Source organism: Chamaea fasciata, unplaced genomic scaffold, assembly GCF_029207755.1.
Source record: "Chamaea fasciata isolate MVZ Bird 193981 ecotype frontalis unplaced genomic scaffold, bChaFas1.0.hap1 SCAF_14, whole genome shotgun sequence".
NCBI lineage: Eukaryota > Metazoa > Chordata > Aves > Passeriformes > Sylviidae > Chamaea > Chamaea fasciata.
In genome coordinates this window covers 10,872,420-10,888,410 of record NW_027094099.1, presented here as the reverse complement: position 1 = coordinate 10,888,410, position 15,991 = coordinate 10,872,420, and the positions used below count along the sequence as shown (strand labels likewise).

At 43.7% G+C, this 15,991-nt stretch overlaps 1 protein-coding gene across 1 annotated transcript in view; it reads left to right on the top strand.

Moving 5' to 3' along the window:
- The window catches only part of HDGFL3 (HDGF like 3), a 38,209-nt gene that overhangs the window by 15,650 nt on the left and 6,568 nt on the right, over positions 1-15,991 (top strand). Inside the window, exons 2-5 of the mRNA XM_066196429.1 lie at positions 7,086-7,162; positions 10,397-10,535; positions 11,829-11,987; positions 13,533-13,679. Coding sequence (XP_066052526.1) covers positions 7,086-7,162; positions 10,397-10,535; positions 11,829-11,987; positions 13,533-13,679 — 522 coding nt within the window. The remainder of the gene's footprint in view (positions 1-7,085; positions 7,163-10,396; positions 10,536-11,828; positions 11,988-13,532; positions 13,680-15,991) is intronic.

The window sequence follows — 15,991 nt, the reverse complement described above, 5'->3', positions numbered from 1 at the left end:
CAAATTTTGTCATCAGAAACTACTTTCATTAGGGGTTAGTGTGCTCACTCTGATTTGCTTTGGTGGATGTACATTGCAAACAGTATTTTGATATCTGAGGAATAATTCAGATGAAGGAGAACCAAGCCTTCACTGTGCTTAAAGGGAAGAAAAGTAGATGTTAAATACCTCAGAGCTGACAATGTTTGTTTAAAATAAACAAGATTTCTCCACCCATACACAAATAAAAAGTAGTTTCGTGAGCCATGAAACTTAAGGAGTTTATTTTTCTCTGGCTTGCCTTTGCGTGGACTTCCCAGTGTCTGATGTTTTGATTTAGCCTGCGTTGCAAGCTGTCTCTCAGCATATGGACTACTTGTCTGCCTATCTTCTGTTGGACAGCCTATTTATCACAAAACATGGGGAAACTTAATATCTCTCTGGCCTTTCTTCTTTTGTCTGGTTTGGCAAAATTGTCTGATGTGTTCCTGAGTTATTGCAGGTAAGATTCAGACTGAAAACAGTGTGATCACATCCTTTTCTTTCCTTAGGGAAGAGACTGGGAAAAACAAAAAAGAATCCTAGTGGTAGCACCATTGCTTCATTCACAGTAGCAGGGAAACAGTTCATTTGGATAAAACAGAGCATTTCTGCAGCAGCCTTACTTTGGGGTATGCTCACTGGAAGGATTACAGTTTGGTAACCTGAAATGGAACTCTGACAGAGCTGGAAGTATGCATTAGTGGGAATTCCTCTCATTTTAGCAGTGCACCTCAAGTGCTTTATAAGGGGAATGGTCCCATAGTCCCCATTCATAAAAGTGAGACCAAAGGAGATGCAGGGATTTGTGTGGCCAAGGTCATCCCAGGGGCCAGTGGCAGAGAGAGGACTTGTCTTTGTATCCCCTGAGTCTCCTCCTCTGACACTCTTCCATCCAGCCCCAAAAGTGCAGAGAGGACTTGAATCACATGAATAGATCAGTTATCTACAAAGTCATGCGTATAGATACCAGTCACGCAGAACTAAGCTCTGGCCCCATTTTCATATTGGAGATTAAAGCAGCTCTGCAGAAAGTGTATTTCAACTTTCTGTCTTAAAAATATGCTGCTAATTAGGGATGTAAAGGGGCTGAACTCAGCTACAAGACTGCTGATCTTTCCTAGTGAGACATTGCTGCCAGCATTGTTTGGGCTCCAACTAACCCTTCATTGTCTTCTGTATCGTTGAGGTCCTGAGCATGCACAGAAAAAAAAAAAAAAGAGAGGATTGATGTCTTTATATTGTCATTTCTGGCTGTTTGCAGGATACCCTTTAGCCATTTTCAGCAGTGTTCAAAAGTATGCTCTGCTGGTTTTAATCTTGTTTTGCTTTTTGTTTTTGCTGGTGGCACTCTTCCGTGCCCAGAGACTTTTTTAATTTTTACTTTTGTAGCTGTGCAATTCCACCTTATTAAGCTGGATTCTGCTTCTAGTCTCATCCTTCACAGGGTTATCTTTTTTAATGGGTGAAAAAGTGCATATGCCAGCATTCCACTCTATGAGTTCAGGTATGTGATGTACATTGGGGAGCAGTGCTCTGCTTCAAATATCAGTCCTGATACATGAGAGAAAAAGTCAGCAGTCTCCAATCAGCTTTAGCTGGATTGCTCTGCTATTTAAGCACTATGGAATTTGAGTCACAGTTTTTAGCTTGGAGCAGATTGGATTTTTTTAAAATTATTTTTTTACATTTTAGGATCCTCTGGGGGAAAAAAAAATTAATATTTTACATCTTACAGAACAGTATTTTAAATAATGGTTTAGAAAAGATACTGCTATACTGCTGACTCCCAGTAGCATTAGCTATTAAAAAGCATAATAAATCCATCGGAATAAAAATGTTTTAGTAAAGCAAAATATCCTATTTTAATAATGGATTTTGAAGAGCATTGCTTTTATCCATCTAGAGTTCTGCTAATAAGCTAACTGCAAAAGATCAAGCTGTTTGCATGTGTTGGGCAATAATAAGCAACTTGAACCACTTTCCAGCAAATACTGTAGGCCCCTGCTCGACTGCTGTGCAGTCCAGGGATTTCAGTGGGAGATACGGATCTCGGCAATGGTTCTGTGTGCTTTTGCCAATCAAAGGCATTTACACTATGTCAAAACAACCAGTGCTTACTGCTCTGCGGTTTTAATTCCCTCTTTTTGCAAAAATAAATGGACGCGTTCTTGTGGTTTCTGTGCCCACATAAGCATCCCTGCATGCTGATGTAAAGTTTTCTTTTCGGTAAATGGGGACCTGATAGGTATTTTTGCATAATACCTTTTTTTATTTTGGTGTAAAATTCTGTTGGAACGCAATAGGACAGGGTCTGATCGAAAGCCACCCTGACAGCCTGGAATTCTGTCTTCTGAACAGCAGCTTATGCACGGCACAGAGGTTTTGTGATGCCATAAAACATGACACCTGCTGCCCCTCCAGCTGGAAGGAGATGCCTCTGGGATGCCCTTCCTCCTTGGTGGGCAGAGCAGCCCCTTCCTCTGCCGCTGCAGTAACATCAGCCTGCCCAAAGCGGCTGTGCAAGCGCAGCACAGACAAAGCGTGCCGGGCTCTCCGTGTCTCGCAGAGACATGGTTCCCATTTTGCAGGGAATGTAGAGCTCTGCAGAGCACAGCACCCGGGAGGGGGTGCAGCTTCCTCTGTTTCTGCACCAGCCCTTCCCAGCGAGCTCCTCCGCCTGTCAGGAATATGCCACGTTATCCCACAGGCAGGCACGGGGATGATTTGTGCTTGTGGGAGCCACTGTTGCTGTCCTCCTCGCTGGGCTCTGGTTCTGCAGCAGCGCCAGTCCAGCCCACCCAGCCCGCGCCTCGCCTGGCTCCCCTGGGTCGCTGACCTCATGGCAGCCGGGAAGGCAGCGCTGCAGCGTGAGCACTGCCAAACCCACCCTGTGACAGCCAGCGGGGAACACTCCCTGAGAAGTCAGCGATTGCTCGGCACCCCCGAGAGCGAAATACTCGGGGCTGCACAGACATCCTAACCAGTGAACTACAATGTAAGGATCCTGACAGATTTCTTCCCTCCACGTTGGTAGTCACTAGCAACACGGTTTGACAGAGCCCCGCTCTGGTTGGAGAGGACCGAGCTGAATTCTCTGTTCAGTGTTCTTGACCCTAGAAGCCTGGCATTTGTTTACTGGAAAAAACCTCGCAGTTACATCTTTAAAGCTCTGCTGCCTGGTTGGCAAAGAAACGCTGGGCAGTGCAGCTTTGCTGAGGTTGTGCAAAAAGAAAGCAATTGTTATTCATTAAGCAGATGACAGCAACGGGAGCTAAGGGGATAAAACTCGAAATCTGAAACCACCTGCTTTAATTTTAGCCATAATTGAAGCGGCTGCCCATGGTGTTGCTGATGCACATATCAGATTTGCACGCCATGCGCTGCTCACACTGATTTCTGTGGCAGCAAGCTCCAGCCCACTCTGGTTCAGGCAGGGATGGAGCTCCTGCTCGATTGCAGGTTAGGGCTGGTACTTGAGAATCTGTTTGTTTCCTTCCAGGAGCAAAACACAGTCGCAGTCTGGCTCTCTGATAGACAGATGCTTTAGTCATTAGTGAGGTTTCTGTGACTACAATACTGTGTTCTAGTATGGGTGTTCTTCCCTCTTTTGTTCCTGGTTCAAGGCAGCGATGCTTTTTTCGCTCTTGTGCTCATGCGCTCACTCTCTTCCTCTCCCTCCCTCCCTCTCTCTCTCTGTCTTTGATCTTGCTGATATGGGGAAAAATATCGGATCCAAATCCGCAGCATATTTAACCAAAACATCCTCTAGAATGGGAATAAATTGTGGCTGAGTGCAGCAGCAGGAGATTGCAGTATGGTTGCTTGTACTGCTTGCTTTGTGCTACAACAAAACAGCAGCAATTGTCATGGAGTGCCGGGGTTGTTCTGCAGCTAAATAAGCATGTGAGGGACTCCACATTCACAGAGGGCTAAGGTGGCTTTACTGGGTATAGGGAGACTGGGCAAAGCTCTCCTCTCACAGTCTCTAATGCATGGATTTGTGTGAAAGAGGTAAAACGGGAAGAGATCTTTCCTAATGGCAGAGGGGGTCTCATCCTTCACTAAATTCTCTGGAGTTTTTGCCGCAGAGTTCAGTGGCCCTAAGATAACACTGTCACTTTATATCCAACCTTGTTACAGTACTAGCAACATAAGCCCCAGAGCTGGGGAGCTCACAGCAATATCAGTGAAGGCAGGAAAAGTCTTGACCTCAGCTGCAGAGTGAAGTGTTAGAGTGGGAGCATTAACAGTCTCTCCTTGAGCTGTTTGGTGCAGATTTATACTGCATGTGTTTGTATGTGCATGCCATCTCCCAAAAGCTATGAAAAGCTTTTTTATGGTTTCCTGTGATGATACATAGTCAGAAGGGGTACTTGGATGAATAAAGAAATATGCCACGAAATGGGGAGCAGGTGAGCTGCGTGACAGATGTGTTCTGTCCTTTGTTGATTTGGTGCTGCTCCTTAGCTAACAGTATTAAGTGCTGAGAATAAGACAGAAGGCTTAACCCCACTTGGGATGTTGCTTAGGATGTTGCTTAGATCCTCACTGCTTTAGAGCACAGCACATTGTGTGATGTAAGATCCCCAATCCCTTCTGATCAGCATTCCCTGCTAAGCTTGTCTTCATTCCCCCCCTTTACTGATCATTTACAGCTGTTTGCTTTATTTCATGAGAGATTCTGAGAGGGCTGAGGCAGTGACTGGGCTGTGCTGCTCTGTAATGCAGCCCAGAGCTGGCGCCGTGTTTCAAGTGGCCAGATGAGATTTGCACTCAAGTCCCAGCAGACACTGTTTGTCTCAGTCAAAGGAGTCCACATTTTTCTGGGGTCTGGTATCTGGACATCTTCCTTGTCACAGTAAAGGGGAGGATGGCTATGGCATCCAGACAGTAGAGGTGTGTTACCTCTCCCTGTACTTGGTAAACTGCCAGCACAGTCTTTTTTGCTCTGATGTGCAGGTACTTCGTCTTTAAGGAGGCATAAAGTCTTTTGCAGGCATGCGGTGTCTCCCTGACTTGCTATCAGTTTGGAAAGGGAGCTGCAGTGTTTTTAACCTGCAGTCTTTTTGCCACTCTTATAATAAGTCTAATACCTGTATTTAAATAATGAATTGTGAGCGAATAGCAACATTATGGGCACTTTCTTAAAATACAAATAGTTGATGATAGAGCTCTAAACTAACATCTTTGATAGCCTTTCCTCTATGCACTCCTGATGATAAGGAGGACTCCAAAAAGCTTGTCATGTTCTTTCAGTTCCTCTTTTCACTCAGCTGAGCTAAAAGTGAATGCATGTGTTCATCCTCCACCAGTGTGTATTTTCCTTCTATGTGCATTTAAATAATAGATTCTCCTTTTTTTAATCAAATTATTAGCTTTGTTAAGTACAAGAAACAGGTAATTGCTGTGCCCACAAGGCATGTGACACCTGTGACAATCCTGGATTGTCTCCTGCAAACTGTGCTGGGCAGTGGGTGCATGGTGACAGCTGACCCAGTGTGCCAGAGCCCCACCACACACATCCCTGAGGGAATGGTTTGGAAGTGCTCTCAGATCTCCAGATTTTGGTGCAGCTTCAGAGAATGTTCCAGTTAGACCTAAAAGGTAGGCATCCATTTCTTCTACAGAAAGGAGTCCTGTGATTTACAGTTCCACATGTGGCTCTCGTTTCTCCATCCCCTAGGGGTGTCCTTGCAGAAAGACCAAAAGGGTTTGAATTCTTACAAAAGCTCACACTCCTTTGAAAGCTACGTAGCCAAGCAGATGCTTTACCGTGAAAGAGGACATCCTTTGAAAACAATCTGGTGCATATTAATCAATAAGAATTCAGTGTTAGGGGTCCTTCAGCAAGAAGAGAGAAGGAAAGCACATGTGGGTCTTGCCTCCTGAGTGAAAACCTGCAGGTTCCATCCCTGTGCTCTGCTGAGGAGCAGATTTTGTATAGCACTGTTATGTCAGCACTTTGCTCTCAGTTGCAGTGACAACTGGCAGGATTTGATGTGCTTATGTTGAGACTGAGTTGCCTTAGACCAGGCACCGAGCCATTCACCTGCTCACTGGTGCTGCCCTGTAGATACCTAAATTCATTAGGCTCTCGCTTAGCCAGAGTTCTTTGGACACTTAATTTCACACACCCACATATACTCAGAAGTGCCATTTCTGGGAAGGCAGGCTCTTAGATCTCATTTAAAGCTTTGTTGTGTTTCTGGTTTATGTGGGTAGGCACCTGGACTTTCTTATTTCTGTTGCACAGGATTACGAAATTAGACATAGACAAGATTAAACCCTGGGCCTCAGCTCCTGCCTCACAACCAATGCTCTCACTCAGACACTGGGAGAAGGGGTCTGGGCAGTGCTCAGCCTGAGCGGTTTGTTCCAAGACCAGCTCTCTCTCAGGAGAACACCCTCAGCATCCCTCCTTTCACTGCTCTGCAGCTGTATCCTGAGAAATACGAGGCCAGGATTAAAATGTGAAAGAAGTGAGAAGGTAGAGAGGGGAGTGGTAACCAAAGCCAGTTACCAGGGTGTTGCAGGGGAAGGAGGGTCCCTGGCACTCCTCCTTGGCCTGCATTACACATTTTACACTCTGTACCACCATCACCACAGGAAGCACCACTGGGAAATTGTCCGGTTTTCCAGCTGCAGAGTCTCAGAGATACCATCTGTTCCCCATTTGTTGCAGAAGTTATTGAGGTGGCTGTGTGAGACAGGCAGGATTACCCTCTGGGCTTCAATGCCTTTGATGAGGCAGCATCTGAAGTTAACACTTAAAATTAAGCAGACTTGATTTTATTGCCTTTGTGTATTATAATGCCCATGAAATCATTAAAACTTTGTGTGTGCTCCTGGGTCTTCTGCTGTCTCCCTGCAGTATTTCAGTCATAAGCTGACTTTGTGTGACCTGCTTGCATGAAAAACCAGCAGCTGTCTTCCCTTCCCCAGCCCAGGACACTGTGGGACCTCCCAGGGCTGCAGGATACCTGTGCTAGCACCTCTGTGGCTTGGTAGGGCATGAGGGACCATATTTGGGAATAATCTTTTTTCCACTTCTTTCTGTCTTACAGATTGATGAACTTCCTGAAGGAGCCGTGAAGCCTCCAGCAAATAAATACCCCATCTTCTTTTTTGGGACTCATGAAACGTAAGTGAATGAACGTGACCTGTTCCTTTGAAAATGTCTTTTTCCACTGCAGCTAACATCATTTCCTCTGATTTTATTGGAACAAATTCTGACTGAAGCCAATTGGAGCCTAGACAGGTCCTGCAAGCCCAACTCATTTGTATTAACAAATGAGAATGAAAGCTGAAAGTAGTTGGGAATGCTGCTGCCTTTGTGGTCTACCATGAGGTAAACATAAAAGCCTGTATTTCCTGTAAAGAAATGTGTTGGCCTGAATTCATTAAAGGGTCTGAAAAAAACCCTGAACTGTGAAGCAGGGGCAAACATCTTTTACTTGGATGTCCCTGATAGCAGAGATCAGGCTCTTGTGTTTGGACATGTTTGAGCTCGTGTCCTGTGTGAGAACTCACTTGGTAGTTTGTGATATGAAAGGACGCAGAGCCCAGAGTCTCAGGCAGTCCTCACAGAGCTTTAAAATGTGAGCATTCCTGGGAGATTTGTGCTGGGGATATTGTAAGATGGAGCTCACAGAAGTGATAGAAGAACTGAGGTGGCTGAGCTGATAGGGAAAGAAAGGAACCAGAGCACAAGAGGTAAGTTAGGTCTCATCATAATTGCTACAGCGTTTCAAGATTATAATGTACATGTTTCTAGTTTAAACTATGTCTAAGGTAGCTAAAAAACAAGTCACATTCCATTTTGCATGAAATATTTTAATTTTAAAACTTTTCCTTCCCCATTTGCAGGTAACATGTTCTCTAGAATTCCTTTAAAACTGGAAAAAAAATGAAGTTCTGATGATATTTTATATTCAGTGTTAGAGGCTTGAAGCTTTATTAAAAAATTATTGTTTATTTTAGAATTTTAATATTATTCCAGAATATGGTAAGCTCCATAGCTCATACATCACATTTTATTTTAAAAATCTTTAAAGGTAGTTTCTGCTTTATAAAGTTCATAATAGCCTCTCTTTAGTTAAAATAGTTGTTCCCATTGCTAGAATGAAACAACTTGATATTTTGCTATATTGTGGTCTACTAGTACTGTCACAAAATAATCTGAAAAGAATAAAGCTCAAATAAACTTCCAATGCTTTCAAATCAGGAACCAAAATGTAATTATTTGTTGAATGGAAACATCATTTTTGAGAAACATTTAAGAAAAAACTGACCACTTTTATTCCAAAATGAGTGAATCCCAAACTGATAATCTCTTTTGGTTTGGATTTTGTGAGCTCATGATCTCACTGTCGCATCTGAAACAGGAGAACAGTTTGTAGTTCCTACCTAATCAATGTAAAAGCCTAACTGTTAAAAATGAACTGCAGATTGCAACTCCTTGGTTTTATAGCAGAGCACTGTCCCAGTGGCAATGTGTACTTCAAGCAAAGCTGTAGACAGTTTTTCAGTGTTTACTTTACATAAAAGGCTGGAGAAACATTTCCATACATTACTGTTGAGATAAGTTAAGGTAGCTCATACTAAGTTTCAGACAGTTTTCCTTTGTTATTTGTGTTAAAACTGTTTGTTTATATTTGTGACAACAAGGAGACATCCCCTGGTATTAGCAAAAGCATAGGTAACATAATTTATTCAGTGTAGCATTTAATATTAACATGACATCTGTTAGTTTGGAAATCACCATTTGGCTTTCAGGTAGAAATGCATTCTTGGCTTTGTAATTATATAATTAAGATATTTCTCAATATCCAACTGAGTGTGGATCCTGTGCTGTCTCACGTGGAGTTAGAAGGAAGCTCTTTCCTCAGGGACTTGTCATCTGATGCCTTTTTAGCAACCAGTTGGCTCTGCAGTGGCAAACTGCTTGGCCAGTGGGATGATTTAAGTGAATGGAACTTCACACATTCATAAATGCTGGGCATAAATCAGGCATTACTCTGAAATAATGATTGCAGAAAGGAAGAAATATGATCCTGTGATTAAGGTATTAGACTGAGACTGAAGAGAGCTGGTTTTTCCTCTGGGCTCTGCTATCAGTTTGAGCTTGACCTTGGACAAGTCTTTGTGCCTCAGAAGCCCATCTGCAAAAAAGGGGAGATTCCCAATGTCGTGATGAGGTTACAACAATAAATGTATTGGACATGGTGGAGCTCCACAATCCCGCAGTAATGGAGACCAGAGAGTTAACATGAATTGCGAAGATCGTCACGAAAGTAGGACAGTGATTATGGTGAGGGACACTAGGACTTGCTCATCTCTGGTCATTGATGACACAGAATCTTTACATGTGGGAATGAAGGGGTCTTTTTGCCTTCATCATTTTAATTTAACTTGTGATTACAGTCTGAATGTCATGATGCAGAATACAAAACATGTAGATACCCAACGAAAAGAAAGTTGTGCTTTCTTCAGTTTAAAAGTTAAGAAGGAATTTTACTGTAGTGTGTGTAGAAAAGGCAGGACAAATCATCACTCTTCTTTTTTATATAATTATTTTTCCCTGCATTGTGGTGCTTGTGCCTGAAATTAGTTGGCCCAGTGCGTAGCTGACTTAGGCAGCAGCAAAGCACAAAATCCCTCCTTTGCTGTGCTGTCTAAAAAACTCTTTGGCCACAAGCATCCTGTGTGTCTCATTGTTTCCTTGTATTGCTCATCTGCCTATACTCATCCATTGTTTTTTGTTCTTATATGAAATTATAAGATTTTTGGGAAAGAGCGTTTTTATTGTGTTTGTGCAGAATCTAGTATGCGGGGGGCTAATTCCAAGAAAGCAGCTCCCAGCCTTATTGGCAGTATAGATAATAATAAATGCCACTGCTTTTGCTATCCCACAGTACAAGGGATACATTTTGGCTCATGGGTCCCAGGCACTCCTTACATGCTTAACTTTTCATGTGGCATTTTTGAGGCCTTTCTGGATTTATAACACTAGGATTGGAAGTTTGGTCCCTCGCTATCGCAAGCAATGACATCATAAACTCTTTCATAAACTTTCATAAACTGTTCAAGTGCCAGTTCCCAGCAGTAGTTTATAAAATAGAGATGTTTCAGTTGTTTCTAGAGATACCCAGCATGATTTTACGACATCAAACATCAGGATGGTGAGCCAATCCATTAAATCAGACTCACAGCAGTAACTCAAAGCCAGTGTGAGAAAGAAATAAATATATAAAACTGAAAAGAAATTGTGGAATGGGCAGAAGAATAGGGAAAACATTTGCCCTGTAATGTTTTGATTTTTTTGAAGAGGCGAGTGATGAGTCCTTTTTTGAATGTTACCTCTGTTAAAATGCAGTGCGTTCCTGGGGCCCAAAGACCTTTTCCCATATAAAGAATATAAAGATAAGTTTGGGAAATCGAACAAGCGAAAAGGATTTAATGAAGGCCTGTGGGAAATAGAAAACAACCCTGGAGTAAAGTTTACTGGATATCAGGTAAATGACTTTCACACCTATTCCTCTTTATCTTTCTTGTTTTCTTCTTTTACTGCTTGTCAAAGTGAGTATTTTGAGAGTGATGTGTAAGGTTCTGGTTTTGATGGAGCAAGAAAGTTTCACAGCTCTGGTAATTGTGTAATGTAAAGACAACTGTGGTCTCACACTCTGTGACAAATGGAACTTTAATCATACTGCAGAGCCTTTTGCTTTCTATGCTATTCTGGGGTGGTGAAGTGGAAAATTCTGCAACACATTTAGTTAAATTAAAAATGGATGGTTTTATTTACTCCTGTACAAACATGAATAATTTCTGACTACTTCTTTCTGTTGTTTATTTTTATATCAGGCTCTGTGTATTTTACACAGACCTTAAGGTCACTGCACTTTTGCTTTTTACATTGGTAATGTATAGCACACAGTGCCAAAGCTGAGAGGAGTGAGGAGGTGGAGGGTTAAGCTGCTGTTAGGGGACAGTTGCTGCTGTACAACAGCTCTCCCTGTTGGGTGTCCAGAGCAGAAAGTCAGTGAAGCTGGAGGGGGAGAAGAGTACTTGGTGGGCTGTATAAAACAAAGAACTTTTCACATTAAAAAAATGTGGTCCTTTGAAGGCAGGAATCACCTCCAAAAGAAGGCAAACACCTATTACATTATTCTCACAAAACCCTACAAGCCAGAGATACAGGCCACCTGCAGAAAAGCTGCTGCCTCTCTCAGTTCCTGTTTCTTATTTTCAGCCCTACACATGTTTTGCATACACTTGGGGATTTTAAAAAAGTCCAGTGAGTAGTCTGTGGGAGATGGGCTGTCAAAGAGTGCTCAGCCTGCTGGTCAGGGTTTGCTTTTCCTAAAAACAGAGATCTTGCCCTTTGAAGGGAGAGTAACAGCCATCTTCTCTCACAAAAAAAGTCTCTCCTATTGCAGCCAAAGTCTAAAAGTTTCAGTAGTTTTTCCCAAAGTAGAACATGCCAGGTCTCTCCACTGAGCAGCCCTTAGTTCTCCTCCAGCAAACACATTTTTGTTATCGGATCTTCTGTTTCTGTGTAAACCCTTCAGAACATGCTATCCCAGAATCTGCATCTGATAACTGAGTTGAAGTGGTGACTGAGAACATTGCCTTTGCAGCCCTTTTTCCTGATAATTGCAAAAATAACCTGAGCTCTTCCTAACTACAGCAATTGAAGTGTAAGCTGTCCATTTCCACTATTTCTGTCTTCAATGCAGAACAAAAATCAAGTAATAGGTATTAGTGATATTTTTATTGTTTATGTTATTATTGTTGTTATTTTAAAGGCAATTCAGCAACAGAGCTCATCAGAAACTGAAGGAGAAGGAGGAAATACAGCAGATGCCAGCAGTGAGGAGGAAGGTGATCGGGTAGAAGAGGATGGAAAAGGAAAAAGAAAGAATGAAAAAGCCGGCTCAAAACGGAAAAAATCCTACACTTCAAAGGTTATCTTCTGACTCTTCCTGTTGTTACCCATGGGCATTTATAATTGGAATACTGTTCACCTCATGGAAATTTTTTCTTCCTCCTTTAGCATTTTGATTCTGATACCATAACTGTGGTGTTCAAACAGGCAAAGGGAAGTGCTCTTACTCTGTAGACAGCCTTGGTGAGACACCAGCTGAAATACTCTGCCCTGTTCTAGTGCCCACACACTGAAAAGGAGGTGAAAGTGTGGGATGGAGATTAGAAACGCTGGAAAGAAAACCCATACAATGATGGATTAATAGGTTTGATCATCTCAGATAGGTGTCTCCCCAAGAGGAAAAAAAGCTTTAGGAGTGAGCCCCCTGAGAGTCATGAGTTCAGGTTTGGTTCCTGTCCAGGAGAATTGAAGCTTCCCTCTCCCATCTCCCAGAAAGATCTGGTAGGGTCAGATGTGCTCACTGCTCCTCTTGTAGCTGAGTGTAAAATACTTCAGTCTAGGATACAGAATGGGAAGGAGGAAGAACTAATTAATTAAGCAGGGAGTAGGATGCTCAATCTGTAGATATAAGAGCTGCACTGTAGTACCTACCAGCCCTGTTAATGTCTTAAGTAACAGTGTAGATCAGGAAGCTAAGAGTAATGAATGTGTCTGTCTCACAGTGGCTGGTGAACATAATCCCCTGAGGAGTGACACCTTTGGGTTCTCACTTGTCACCTGGGTGAACGAGAGCAACATTATGGTCACTTCCTCTGGTTATGCAGTGCCTCCAGGGCTGCACTTCACCTGAAAAATTGTGGAAAGTGTGGCAGAGTAAATTTATTCACAATGATGTTATTCTTCTCTGAAAGTGAAAACTAATTGACATGAGAAGAAGCAAGCAAACAATCTGATCCAGGCACAGTTTGGGGGAGAGTGTGAATTTTTGTGGTTGATACACCAAACAAAATGTATTTTCACCCCTTTTGTGTGTTTTCCATTAGAAATTCAGGTCTGGACTACCATCTTCTTTCCAGAAGACTGTGCAAACAGAGGATTATGAAAATGGTGGCTTAATGCCACAATTTATCCTTTTGTACTGTAGAATTGTATAACATAAAGGGAACAGAAAAGATGTATTGGTTCCACATGGCTTTAATGTTAATATATTAAAACTGACAGCACTAAAAAAAAAGTATGGAAAGCAGCTCTGCTAATGTTATTCTCATTTTACATCTCTGTGTTTAATCAAAACTTTTGTCAAGCTGGCACCATCTGTTTGATTAACTAACAAAACCTACAGGTGACCCAACACTAATACCCAGCTCCTATTACTGTGTCTGTCTTTCAATCAATTGAGCTGCCAACCTGTGCTGAACACAGAATTTCACAGAAATTTCCTTCATTGGTGGCAGTAACTCCAGCTGCTTCCCCTGAAAAATGCTTTTCACCCCACGTATCCTCCCCAATACTCCCCTTGAACAGGGAAATGCATGATCAGACAGCATTCCATACACATTTCAGAAGTGTCTTTCTATGGCTGAAGCTCAGGTTTTAATTTTAACTTTGTTGTTGATCATTTTAGAAATCCTCCAAGCAGTCACGGAAATCTCCTGGAGATGAAGATGATAAGGACTGCAAAGAGGAAGAAAATAAGAGCAGCTCTGATGCTGGGGACGCAGGCAATGACACAAGAAACACTTCTTCAGATTTGCAGAAAACCAGTGAAGGGGTAATCTTCTCTTCCTGTCATTCACTTCCCATGTAGTTTGCTCCCAGGGGGCTTTGGAGCCAGGGGTGACCTGTGTGTGCCACGTGCCACCTTCTTGGGTTACGTTTCAGTGCTCAGAATGTGTCTAGAACAGAAACATGGACTTGGTGCCTGCAGTGGTACAAATTTTGCTCTAGAGAAATGACTGAAAAAGAGCATTATTTTTGTTCTGACACTTGCATAGATGTCAGCTGAGAGGAGTTACTGAAAACCATGAGCTGGAATGATGCAAAATTGATGTGAGAGCAGAGTCAGACTGTTTGCATAATGCATGTTGGCTCACTGACAGGGGGAGCCTGCTTACCCTTTCACACTTGTTTAATTTGTGCGGTCCCGGGGTCTTCTTCGGAGTTCATGAGGGTTCATGAGCACATTACAGACTCTGCACACTGCAGGTTTCAGGGCAGATGCTGCCCTGAGCTGTGACCTTCCAAGGACAGGGTATACAGTCTGCTTCAGAGCAGCTTCATACAATCTCCTTGTGTGTTTGTGTCAGTTGTGTGTTCACATCAAGATTACTTCCTTGTGACCACAACAACAAGAGGAGAAGGCTGCTGAGCAGGGGGATTAGCCTGGCAACTGGTTACTCAGCCACCTTTAACAACCCCTGCTATTCCTGAGCCTTTGGAGCAGCACAAGCCTCTCTGCTCCAGCACTGAGAGCTCCAGCTCAGAACCAGTCCTTGTGCACTTCCCATGCCAAGGCTCTGCCACGTGGGCAGCAGCCGGGCTGGGCTGTCGCAGGAGCTGAGTGACACGAATCCCCAGGTGTGAGGGGAGGCCAGCCAGCACAGGCTCTGATCTGACACTGCTGAGATGCCTTAGCACCCAGCTGCGTGCTTAGCCACAGTCCTTTCTCACATAACACAACCTCTGGGGAGCTGCTGTTGTCTCCTGCTAAAAACCTCCTCCCAGAGCTTCCTTCCCCCGTGTCTCTCTGCAGGGCAGTGTAGTTGTTTTGTGACTCTGCTTTATAAAGGTTTTGTGCCCTGAGTGTCTCCCATTCACTCTGAACAAGCTGCTGGCTTGAGCCAGAGACTGATGCAAAAAGACACTGCCCAGCTGTGCCCTCCCAGCCTCTCACCTACAGAGTCCCAGAGGCCAATGAGTGTGCCCCACGTTCTGCCTACGGTGCCCTGTGACACTTCCATGTCTTCAAATAGGTATTTGAGTGAGAAAACTGTTTGTAAGATGCATCTGAGGTAGCAAGAGGTTCAGCAGGGCCTGCTGTGTTTCCCATGTTTTTGGCAGAGACAGGGAATATGTCTGTGAACTTCAGGCACATTTTCCATGTAAGGACAAAATGCTTACTGAGTTAGGTCAGTCACAGATTAAGTGGTTAAAACGTCGCACAGGATGTTGGCTTTGTGGCTGTTGACATTCATATGGCTCTTTCTTCTGGGTGTGACATGCTTGTGACATGCTTGGGAGGTAGAGTCCAGCATGCTACAACATCGTGGTGCTTCTCAGCATTTTTAGGATTACAGATATTTTAGCCTCTGTGCTGAAATACTGAAATACTGTCAACAGTCTTATCCTTCAGCGTTTCATTGAGGTTTTGTCAGTAGTGCAATTCTCTTTGAGGACCAGGAGGGGACACTCCATCTCCTGCTGCTCCTCAGAGCCAGACCAAGTGTCTTGTTGGAAGACAGGGTACCTGGGGGAAGAGTAGCAGGTTCTTTTTCAGTTGGTGCTAAGCAGCCAGTCCCGCAGCGTGTCCAGATTGGTGCTGGGTCTCAGGGCCAGCTGTCCTGCTGAACACGCAGACTAAGGCTCTGCTGTAGGGCATTGAGCTCCTCCAGCCCACTCTCCTGGACTTCTCTGCTGTAGAAGGGAAGGTTGAAAAAGACCGACATGATCCTGCAGGGCTGGGATCTGATCCTTCTGTTCCACACACATGAATTCAGAAGAATCTCTCGACCTGCTAAAAGACACCACCATAGATGAGATAATGGTCTCTTTGGGATCACTTAGCTCGTGAGAGGAGCCCTGGGCCAGCAGCAGGCAGTGTGAAGAGGATGGTCTTCCTGCCCTGCGGTGTGCAGAGCCCACCGCTGTCCCCAAATCGGCCACGCCAGGACATTGGTGTGGCTGTGAGATGGCGCCAGGACCCTCCACGACGGGCACGGAGTGCGAACCGGGGCTGCTCAAAATCTGGTGTAAAAAGATACCCTGAAGGCACAGACAAGCAAAACAAGGGTTTGGGGCCCTGATCTCAAGGACAGATGTGTTTCATTCCCATGGTTTTGCCACTCTGACCTGCTGCTTGAGAGC